The 13,103-nt window shown below is 35.8% G+C and overlaps 1 protein-coding gene across 1 annotated transcript; it reads left to right on the forward strand.

Annotated features, from left to right (window-relative positions):
* Positions 1-1,306: 1,306 nt before the first annotated feature.
* TRIADDRAFT_7238 (uncharacterized protein) lies at positions 1,307-2,250 on the forward strand (the record flags this gene model as incomplete). Its single annotated transcript, XM_002113272.1, has 2 exons — positions 1,307-1,436; positions 1,967-2,250. Coding segments are annotated over 2 exons (414 nt in total), but the record flags the coding sequence as incomplete, so codon positions are not given.
* Between the last annotated feature and the right edge of the window lie 10,853 nt (positions 2,251-13,103).

The raw sequence follows: 13,103 nt of genomic DNA on the forward strand, positions 1-13,103 counted from the left end.
TTGCTTCGCAAAGTCAATATAATCGTTCAATTCTAGATTGGGTAATCGTAATTAATATATTTCTTACCATTACGGCATGCATATTTAGTCCGATTTTATATTACGGTAATGCCGAAAACGTACGAAATTGTTTACTCATATGTCTAATTCATCGTCGAAAAGTCTCAGTTGCTACAAATCATTTAGCTGAATGATGTTGTAAATTCAAAGTCTTGTTATCTTAAGTGCTTCCCTATATGAAGTCATCATTCAATGTTACTCCGTGATTTGTGAACAGTACTGTAGGTATTAATGAATTTCTCAGATAATCAATTTTATAAAAATGCGTAGTATGACTTGTTTAAAATTAGCTGTGCATACAATGTAAATAACGTTGCAATTTTAGTCATAAATGCAAATATTCAAGGATAACTGAGAGGATATCCTGTAGAAATGAATATTTATTTCTTGATATAGCATCAACCAGTCTATGTATTATCAAAATATATAATATCTACTATATCTACTGTATATTGTACTATATAATGTCAGTAAAGAATAGCACAGCATTTATTGAGTGCAATTAAAATTAGTCAAAAGTTATAACAAAATAACAATCTATATGTTGCGTAGCATATATGCAATAAGTTATGCACATATGTAATGAAGTATATAGTTTATGTGTATAATACTGTAGTTAAATTGTAATTGTAATGTAAGGCCCTTTTAAAAGTGATGGCTTATTGTCTAAAAAAATGATAACGAATAACGATGGTATGAAATAAATAATATGAAATGTAAAATACTTTAGCACTACATTCTACGTCTACTTTCCTGTAAAATAGCTAAAATAAAGGCATTTCTCAACAATAAACGACCTACAGTACTATATGCTGCATCATTTGATCATCATTTTTCTGGCGTTATACAAGCAAAGTGAGCTAGAAAGAGGGAGGTTCTGGTGATGTAATAAATGTATGAATAACGTCATCCAGCCACATTTAGTAGTACTGTTCAACATTATATTATCAACAACGCTGACTATGATACTGTATGGTGTAGAGTATACAAATGTATAGGGTTGGCATATAGAATTACCGTTTGGTCTGTCAACGTATGTATAGTCGCAAACATTGACTGGTTGGCGTATAGAATTACCGTTACGTCGGTGAACGTATAGGCTGACCGGTTTCTTACACTAACCGTAATATACATACATACTGTAGAGCGCAGATAGGATAGGTTTAGCGTGCTCATTGGAGCATAGGAGTTCGCAGTTTTAAATTATCTTACCTTGTCATCAGCAATATCTCGAATAAAAATGGTAGCATTACCACTTGCTAAACTCTTCTATCTAGGTATTAAACAGATATCGAAGCCATTGGTATATAGAATAAAGACTGCTGCCAAAGGAAGCCCATTCTTTAGGAAATATATTTGCATACCCCCAGCCCAAGGTACTGTACTGTTATGCACACGCAAAGCACAAGTTAACCCTAAGTATATCCTCCTATCTTTCTAGTTGTAAACCGATATAGACAATAATGTAAACTAGCTACATCTACATAACGGTGCTGAACTCTTAGATAATGTTATAATTTCGACTAGTTAATAAATAAGATAAATGAATAGTTGCTTAATCGCTTCTATGGATAAACTCTTTGCTAGTTATTCCTGCAACCTATAAAATCAGTTGTGGTTGAAGTTGCAAAGAATGCATGCTGCGCTACGTGTGCTATATCACTATCTACTAACATTTACGTATTAACTGTTGTATACCGTACTATTTGATCACAGCATCATCACTTTATGTTGAACATTATTCATTTAAGGCACTTTAATTAATCTACTACACAAAATTTGCGATGTTTATACCAAAATGACCCAAATCAAATAGTCGATTTTTCCCTTTATTTTACCAAATACGTTATTCTCACGTTGAAAGCCATTAAAATACTAAATTTTTATATGATGGTTTCATTTACAGCACATCATTGGCTGGAATTAAATGTTAAAATGAGATTAATGGGCTTCAAGGGTAGAGCTGAAATTAAACCTCTGAATGAAGCAAATGCTATTGAATTGGGTTCCGAAATCCTAGGAGAAACCTTAATATTTGGTATAGCAGCGGGTACTATTCTTGCAGAATACTATAGAGGCCAAAGAAACGAAAGGAAGAAAGAAGACGTACAAAATGAAACGTTAGCGTTACTGGTAGAAAAAGTTTCGGAACTAGAATTACAGATGCATCAGCAATCTGCTGAACTGAGAGAGCTAAGAAGAGGCATATCTTATCAAGATAGCAATAAGTGGACTAACCTATCCAATATTGATATTAAATTGTCTAGTAGTATTACAAATGAAAGTAGTAGTACCTCCACAAAGACGAAGAATGCAGATATCAATAAATCCAGCCGAGCAAAGGAAGAAAGTACTCAATCAGAGTCTACATCTAGTTTCTTCTCTTGGCTTTGTTAGTAATTCAAACGCTAGTAATGATCGTTCTGCCTCAGTCAATACAGGTGACAGAGAATCTAATTCAGTTAACGAGCAGGCTATAACAGATACTAAGGGCGTTGAACCCAAACATTGATATTTAAATTAAATTTATTGAATGCTTTTCTATTAAATCATATAGTATACATACAATTCAGATAAAAGATATTCACGTTTACAGCATATACCGTACGTGCACGTTGGAGGAGTGTCATATCTCTTATACTGTACAGTACAGTAATTTATAAACTTCACGACAGTAAGCCTTACTACACGCACAACTTTTCTGGCATCAAGCCAACGGAATCAGATGCTGGCTAAACCTACAAGCTAAGCTGATCAAGCGTATTGTATTTGTTGTGCTGATGTTTCTCTGATGAGATATACGAGTATAATGTACTGGTATACTACCAACTGTTCTGCTGCCTTAAGTTGTGGATTTTACTGTCTAATTAATTTAAGACAAATAGTTAATTTTTATACTTATTTGCTTCTGCTAAAATTGATGTGGAGCATTTAGGATAAGTTCGTATTGTTTGTATTGTTACGCATAAACCTATGTACGGTACATTAAATTGCTATATAATACAAGTCGTGAAAATTAATTGCAACTACTGGATACATTATATTATATGCAAATGCAATATAAATTATATCATTATTTCATGCCTCATTAATGTTTCGTGGTGTAAGATTTTTAATAAAAAATCTGCGAAGATTGTACTATCCAATTCTTGGTAGTACAGTACACAGTCTACTACCACAGCATATGTTTATATATGCTTAATGTAGTTATGATTGGCTCTTAATTGATTAATATGCAGACTTTATGAATCTGTCTTTAAGAAATTTTACAGTAAAATTATATTTGAAACCCATTAGCAGAATATTGTTCGGTGAACTGTAAATAAAAATTATCTAGTCGTTCCTTATGTTGCAATAGAATTTATCTCAGTTTATAAAAAATCGTTTTTATTCGGTAATGCAACAAGTTATACACTGTAAGTGGGTAGTACGTATGTACGAGTATATATATAATATACGTATTCTTAATTCTGCTTGCACGAACATAAACATTATAATGCTATGTTGCACAACAGTACTCGGCTCACGTACACATATCCGATAAAAAAGATTTCATATCTATGAAGTTAATGATGAGTACACCTATACTGCCACCAATTGAACGTTATTTGTCTTGAGAACTACATCAATGTAACGAAGGCAATTAATGGGAATGCGCTTGATGATTTTATACCATCTTTATTTACGAAATCTACATATACAGAATATCGAATAACTTGTAAACAACTAAATTCGTTTACTGTACGTGTTTACATTTCTGAACGACATAGGGCCGGGATACTCGTTTGAACGTATTACTTTGCCTATCATGCCTTCGTACACTAATTATTGTAGCATGGTGCTCACATTTTAACAAGTTATGGTAAAGTTTCCTCAAGTTAAGGTAATCATGTATTCCTTAGCTACATTTTATTTAAAAAGTTTAAAATTACAGAATACTTGAGACAGGCAATATTTCACGTCATCTATTCAGATGGAAGAAAGAAATTAATATGGGTCAAAGTAATTACGAAATCTACCCTAAGGTACTGCCTACATCTTACCTGACTAATTTGCATGGGTATATCATATGAAAATAATAATGCAAGAGCTTTACATATATGTGTAGAGCTGGAAAGCGAGATGTTACATTAATGTCGTAGGTAACTCATAAGGTTATATATAATCCATCAGCTCCGATGCGTACAGTACGGAAACTATATTTAAAATTCTAATTAAATTCAGAGTAAATCGCACAAATTATAAATCGATTCGTAACCCTAAATCTAATTTAGAGATGCAATGTAAGAAATTGATAATGCACGTTTTGCTGAATGTGAAATAGTAAATTATTCTGTGTAGTACTTGCACATTTTAGGGCAAGATCATTTTAAATTGTTCACATTAATATTATGCCTCAAATAAAATTAAGCAATTATAAACGTTGACGCTAATTAGATACATAATATACTGTACAACAGAAGGATTAGTTTTATTCTTTGGCATCTCCAATGCCGTCAGGATTGATCGCAAACACAGCCTCTGCTTCTGGTAGACAAGGCGAATCGTATATTTTACAAATACGAGTTTCTCCACGACCTTTCCTCAAATACAGTCTATAATATAATTATAAAGTATTATTAGAACATAATTGTATCCTATTTACTAACATCTAAGGTCGTATAATAACAGAAATTGTAAATTACCTAGTTGTAGAAGCATGGGCCATAATATTCCCTCCGATAGGTTTCTTAGGATCGGCTGTAAACATAGCGGCGCCATCCACTTGAGCAACGACTTGATTTGTTATTACAACAGCAACACCAAACTAGTTAAAAGACACAACCTCTCATTAGTGTATAGTTGAAAAAACATCCTAGAACAGGTTGCTCTACCTCATCAGCTAAACGTAATAAAGTTCGAAGAAATTTTGCCATGTGCATTTGACGAGCAGAAAGTTCTCCTCGACCAGAATAATCTGTCCTATATAATGCGGTAGCGCTATCGACGATGAGTAATGCGAATCTGCAAGAACAGGATAAAAACATCTTTATAACGATAGACATTCCACAAAATTTCGTTTATCATATTATGCATACCTTGATTCTGCCATCATAGCAGAGGCTTGTATTAATAGCTGCGACTGATGATCAGTATTGTAAGCTCTTGCAAAAGCGACATTATCAAGGACATCTTCTCCAGATAGGCCATATCTACATTTTAAGATATAATTTTTAGTCATTGTAGTTGGTCTCTTTTAGGGTGTCAGCCTACATCGAAAATACTAAACCAACAACTATTGTTTGTACGAATTGCTCGCAATATTGTGGCATAATCATAACATTCCCTAAAGTATATATGAAAATTTACCGATGCTATAGAAATTTTAATTACCTATCGGCGACAGCTACCAATCTCTCAGGGCGGAAAGTCCCTTCTGTGTCGATATAAAGACATTTTCCTTCCCCTCCTTGCATATCTATTGGAAGCTGAAATATTGCAACAAATTGTTTACCGAATATCATAGCTATGAACCTAATATAGGTTGGACTATAATCATAGTATACTTCAGCTTACCTGGCACGTCACAGCTAATGTATGGCAGAGTTGAGTCTTACCAGTTCTAAATTCACCAAATATTTCAGTAATGGATCCTGTTTCAATTCCACCTAAAGAAAACGAGTGATAAGTTTTTTTAACCAAAACTCAAAAACGACTACATACTATTTCTACACGTATTTTTAAATTAGATCAAGTACGACGTTATAGTAAAATAAGTTTAGCCTAGTGACCTCCAAGTAGTTTATCCAATTCTTTCGATCCAGTCGTAAGCTGGACAACTTCTGAACGTCGTTGATGAAACTCGGTAGCAGTAGTAAATCCCATAGGGACAAGTTTTATGGATTCAGAAATGATTTTATCTGCCTTTGCATCACTAATGCCCTTAATCGATAGCAACTGCTTTTTAGGTGTATATGCAACAGCTTCAACGGTATAAAATCCAGCATCCATTAATTTTTTAACATCATTAGCGCTTATTCCACATACCTATAACAAGATCAATAGAAATTAAGAACTGTTGTTTTATGACTCGCTTTTTAAAACATTATAAATTTCATAGTTGTAGCATTCATAAGTTTACAGACATACTTCCAATTTACTAACTAACTGGGGACCAAAATCTTCCTGTTCTTGCTCTAATTCTGCAGTAGCCATTGGTAGTGATAGTATTAATTAATGCTTCGATTACTAGAAAATGCTAAAGGTTGATGATAAGATTAGATTTCAAGAATGATATCCACAGTAGTAAAACTTTATGTATAATGCGAATTATTTATTAATGAATTCAAGTGAACGATCACTAATCTTGTACGATTAAACTAAACCATAAAGCCGTTCTTGGTTATAGGAAATTTTTATTTAGTCATTCGCTACTGAGATTTAGTAATAAAATGCAATACTCGTAAAATACAGTACATGAAAATGCCAGCGATCCCATGAATATACGACTTTTACACGATCCAATGCCAGTTTACAATTCATAAAGTATTGATTCTGATAACAGATTGCATTCGTAATGGTCCTTGCCTGTATTTGACTACACTAGCTAATAGTTCAAGGACTCGAAAAAGTTCCAATGTCCCAAGCAACAATTACACATGCATTCATGATTACAGGCAGAGATAATTACACGATCCAATGCCAGTTTATAATTAATAAAGCATTGACTGTAATATCAGATTGGATTCATAATGGTCCTTGCCTGTATTTGACACCACTAGTTAATAGTTAAAGGACTCAAAAAAGTTCGATGTCCCAAGCAACAACTATACGTCCATTTATGATTACAGGCAGAGATAATAGTACAGTAGAGTATACAGCTTTGCGATTAAGTTCCAATTTTTCATAATGCTTCGTACTACCTACACGCAATAATCTATTATACGAGGGCTATGTTAGAGTATCTCCCATTTCATAATAAGGGGAAAGCCATATTCATTAAGTTGAAATACTTTAGTAGTTCATAGCTGTTGATCACCAGTAGTAACTAGCTAGCCAAACTGCTGTATTTATTATTTACGACATTGGATACTGTACAGTACGTCATCGTCTGTAACTACTGTGCACTGTAGGACTCTGTGATACAGTGTACAGTACACTATAGCCCAGCATACAGTACGGTAGGTGCTGTTATGGCGCGAATATTGCACCCCTTTAAAATGTCCCATACGACGACATTGTACTATGTGAATTAATCATGATTAAGCGAACCAAAGATGATCAAGATTCTTGCTATTTTCGACTTTTATGGTCTGGCGTTTGAACTTACACTGTATTAGCCGAGAAATAGGAGATTTGACTGAAAACTTGATGATGTCATCTCTTCTACTTACTAATTCTGTAGTCTGTCGTACTGATATTCTACAGTGTAGTAGATTGGTGTGAGGCGATTCGTTGTACTGTATATGTATTGGTGAAAATTATTTTCAATCGTTTCTAGCGAAATTCTTTAGTCAACAGACAGCAAATGGAGTTACAGTAACTTACACTGTATTAGCCAATAAATAGGAGATTTGACTGAAAAATTGATGATGTTATTTCTTCTACTTACTAATTCTGTAGTCTGTCGTACTCATATTCTACAGTGTAGTAGATTGGGGGTGTGAGGCGATTCGTTGTACTGTATAATACGTATTGGTGAAAATTATTTTCAATCGTTTCTAGCGAAATTCTGTTATCAACAGACAGCAAAAGGAAGTTACAGTATTTTCTTACGGCAGGTGAACATAGACCACACGTTAGAACAAAATTACTTGACTATCCAATACTGGAAAGCTTTGAGCGATTTCAAAAATAACTCAGGCTAAATGGAAATCATCCATCAATAGAGTACAGTAAATCCAAATCGACTTGACTAGTCACTTACTGGCTTTTGACTAAGTGAATCACCAGTACAACTTAGTAAGCTGACATAAAGTCGCAAAAAAGTTGCATCTCTAGCGAATAACCAAAAGGAAAGGTGCTTTACTGTAACCCCTACTACTTTAATCAAATAGTACCTCTATTTGAAAATACTATACGATGTACTTGTGTTAACATGTTGATCATTACTGATACCGCTTGAAGTACTGTAGTAATTTGATTTTTAGAAAGGTCTATAGAACACGTCGTGCATGCTTTGTAAAAGTCACTCGATTGCAATTGAAGTTCAATTTATTCCGGCTATCTGGATAAAAGCAAAGACATACCTGCAAATGATAATAGAACGAGTGCAGGATAATGTTGGAATGGATTTGCAAAGTGCCAACTGGATAAAATGAATAATCTCTCAATTCTCTCTTACTTGAAATTCCAATCCACGATCCAATGTGTTGATGGAAAAAATTCAGCGTTAACTACTGACGATACTGTAGTCAAATGCACAACAGTGACGACGCAACAATCTGCTAATCTGCTATGCACGCATACAACATTAATTATTTATTTTAGAATGGACCGTTTAGGGCTGAAGACACGGTACGGCACGGCACGGTACGCAAAGAATGATTCGCAACTGATTGAATGGTACTGTAGAGCGAAGTGCAGAGATACTGATGTAACATTCTATGTTATGCCACTTGAATAACACTGGCGTGAACAGCACTGAGCACAAAGAGTACAGTATAAGCACAGACCATAGCACAGGCTTATCTCCTGCCCGTACAGTACAGTGTACAGTACATGACACTGACATTCGGTAAACCACTGTACACTGTACCGTATCGTACCGTAGACTCACGTACAGTGTAACACGGCAGACCTCGAGTCATGGTGCAGTGTGTGACTTGCGAGTCTGTGCAAGCTCAAACAAAGCTAAAACTAGCAAAGCGGTTAGCGCCTGGTAAATAGAGTTGATGATGTAACCTATGGTGCACTGTACAGTACTGCAGTTAGTATCGCCAACTGCTATACTGTACTGTACTGTACGATCCAAAAAAAAGGAAAAAAAAAATATCGGTGACAACACCAGTTGACAGTCCCATCAATCGCTGAACACTGTCCATGCTGTCATGATCATCCTATTGCGTCAAAATTCTGTCGTCCTTTCAGCCATTTACTGTATTCAATCCTTGCTTTATGATATTAATTCAGCTTCAAAGTCATGAAAATAAATAAATTGACTCAAAGCAATAGTGCCGATCTACTAAATACGATATAATGACACTATGGCGTCATCACTAGGGTTGGTACTTGCTCGAACAAGCTATCCAAATCCAAAAAGCGCGCGTTTTCCAAACAGAGAATTTCATTGGTTACCGTGAAATGATACTGCGCATTGTGCAATAGCCACCATACTGTGCACGGTGCAGTACACTAGTACAGAATCAAAATTGTGTGACAGCGTCAGCTACAGTACACTGTACTGTAGTGAACCCGTACAGTCAATTAAAGTACCGTAGTGTTCTACTGTACACTGTAGAGTATGCCTCCGTCAGTCGTCTGTCGTACACCATTCACCGAGATTGCGACTAATCACTATGATCAAGTGAATAGGAAAAGGGAGGGACGGCCAACGGACGTTCACGGCAATGATCAAGCTGACCAGTATCGTTCTAATCATTCGGATCAACATCAATCTACGACTCCCCTATATCCTATGTGTAAAATCGACTGCATCAATATCACTATGCAACTCTCCTACAGTATATTGCATGTATAAAATACCAATCTACAGTACTGTGTTGAACAGATACATATATCAATGACTCAATCAAACCTATCAAGCAGCTCATTTATTGGGTTGACAATACCGCAGGCCGCATACACTGAGTACAGGAGATGGTTTCAGATAGACAGTCACGGTACTATCGCCCATGACTGTACTGAGCAGTGAACAGATGAGCAATACGGGGTATGTCCTTGTTGACGGGCCTGCGCAGTGCACTCTACAGTTCACTACAGTAGCATGCAGTGCAACTAGCGTAAGTGGATAGTTTGTACTGTAGAGGACAGTAGTTTGTACCACACTTACTGAACAGGTTACAGTACTCGACATCAGGTTGTAACCAACATGTACTGTACTGGATGTGGTATTTCTTCATCGCAAATTGCAATCCGATAGGATAGTCTGGCAACGGAAATGGAATAAGCAAAACTATGGCAGATAATCGCCTCAACAGTTCATCGATTTCCACTCTTCGTACGACCACAGTGGCTAAAAAGTCCTTCCTCAACCCTCAAAATGTTTCTTTACATGATATGGTCCGTGGTGATCACATGATTGTATCGGTTGTCAATTCTAAATTCGAGGAATTATATCAAAACAGCCCAGCACCGAAGGTACATTGACCACTTGTATAGGTTATCATGCGACATGGATTCTGTACTTTGTAAATTGATCAATAGATTACACCACCTGATTGCACTACCACATCTAGTTTACATTGATCTATGTATAGTGTAGCTTGCACTTTATTGGACGATATATTGTAATAGATCAATAAATGCAGTCACATCTTCGGAATTTCTGTAGAGTATCGCGAGGAACTGCAGCATTTGAAGATTGCAATTCCTGCACTTTACTCTGACGCTATCCACACTAGAAATGATTACTAAATGTAAATACAACAAACGATTCTCTACAATGCCAGTACAGTAGTATGCTGTGTAGAGCATCGCGAGGAACTGCAGCATTTGAAGATTACAATTCCTGCACTTTACTCTGACGCTATCCACACTAGAAATGATTACTAAATGTAAATACAACAAACGATTCTCTACAATGCCAGTACAGTAGTATGCTGTGTAGAGCATCGCGAGGAACTGCAGCATTTGAAGATTACAATTCCTGCACTTTACTCTGACGCTATCCACACTAGAAATGATTACTAAATGTAAATACAACTAACGATTCTCTACAGAGAATGATACAATGCCAGTACAGTAGTATGCTATATAGGATTCGCAACTAGACTACTGCAATGTAGTAGGTTTACCAACAATATAGTGTAAGGATCGTATTGACAAGACGAATATGAAAAGATATGGCCAGATTCTACCACTACTGCACATAAAGTCGATACTGGTGACTTCGATAGCTGAGTGTTATAATGATTATATAATATATGTCATATTCGTATACGGTAGAGTTAGCTGTTGCGCAGCTTTACGTAACAAGACCATTTGCTGATTCATGAACCCTGAGAAAGAATATTGGAACTTGAAAAGGTAGCTTTACAATCAGTTTCGACATTACTCTTGTACTAAACTAGTTCGAGGTGCTGTCATCGAACACGTCAACAGTACAAATATGGCGAATGTTACTCTACGCTTATTTGGTACCTGCTTACTACAGCAAGCCAACTTACTACCCTATCCTAATCCTACCTCGCTAAACTATCGCTGCTTGTTTTCACCATATTGAAATCTTTTACAATTAGTTTCGACATTACTCCTGTACTAAACTATTTGGAGGTGCTGTCATCGAATGCATCAACAGTACAAATATGGAGAATGTTACTCTACACTTATTTGGTACCTACTTCCTGCAAGCCGACTTACTACCCTATCCTAATCCTACCGCGCTAAACTATCGCTGCTTGTTTTCACCGTATTTGAATCAAGACTAAATATTGTGTGCGAAAGATACAAAATTGATGCAATACTCTTTTTCAACTCATGTTACTATAGCGCGGGTACAGTATTGCATAAGCAATAACATCATTTTGCTGTTATGCCAGAAATCATCATCACCGCCGCATTAATATACTTGACTGTATACTTTATGCCACTCAATGTTAGCCTTTATTTTAGCAGTTTATAGTACTTCACGTGAAATCATTCTTAAATTAATCCTAACCGAGTCTACAGTACTGTACTTGTACTGGATGGATAAATGTTGGACTCACATTTTTAGACAAGTTATGGACTACTTTTGGTCTTGCTTTTAGTGTCCTATACTTGCTTGTATCTATTCTACAGCACTCTTCACAGCACATACCATATACCAGTACATACGAATTGTAATCAAAATCACCCTAATCCAGCACCGCACTGTGTAGTATTACTGTAGTAAACTCTTACTGTCGTTCTGATGAGATCCCATTCTCCAATACTTATTGCCGCATTGACTGTTTCTAAGCTAATTCAGGACTCCATTGATAGTCGATCGCTAGAATAGGCGTAAGTATTCTTTCCGAATTCGATGTAAATTATTTTAATAGCAATGAATCAATTTTGCGACTGATTTCAGAGCTCCAATTTGATATGCATAGTACGTTTACCTCTATGATATGAAGTATTGCTCAGTAGTATGCAGTACTATGTAAATTATTTTATTAGCAATGAATCAATTTTGCGGCTGATTTCAGAGCTCCAATTTGATATGCTTAGTACGTTTACCTTTATGATATGAAGTATTGCTCAGTAGTATGCAGTACTATACAGTGAACATTTTGAAGACTGTCCACGAAATACCTGTATGATTCATTGTATGCACTGCGTATACGAGTATGGACGAAATGGTTTGTTTCGGCCACGAAGAATATCTTATGTGTCACTAAATCATTCTTTTGGTACATCCTATCCTATCCTATCCTATAAAGCATAATTTTATTGCTGTGTTGGCCATTAATAATGTTTTAATATTACAGATATTACTGTACGTTACTTGATTAAGCAAGGCACAAGCTACAGTAATTATTATACGTAGACAAAGCTGGTAATCTACTTCGCAGCATAGAGCACATTTTGCAGATACGTACCAGTGTGTGCACGTGGTTTTGTGAAATAAATCGCTGCCTTGTGCAGTATGTAGATTTTAAGAGTCTCAGATCACATTTCAGAGTTGGAAAGAATGAACATTTGGCAGACCTTTCATTGTGCAAACAGTTGCAAATCCTCCCTCAGAAGTCCGAACCAACAAATTGTGATTCAATGTCGACCAACCATGCCAATTACTGTATTCGCTGTACGTATAACTTATGAGTTCTATGAATCACACTTTTCCACCTTTATGTGCACAGTGCTGGCAATCACGACACTTTATTGGCAAATATTGTCGCCTATTAAAGCAGTATTTGCCT

Source organism: Trichoplax adhaerens, genomic scaffold, assembly GCF_000150275.1.
Source record: "Trichoplax adhaerens TRIADscaffold_6 genomic scaffold, whole genome shotgun sequence".
Lineage (NCBI taxonomy): Eukaryota > Metazoa > Placozoa > Uniplacotomia > Trichoplacea > Trichoplacidae > Trichoplax > Trichoplax adhaerens.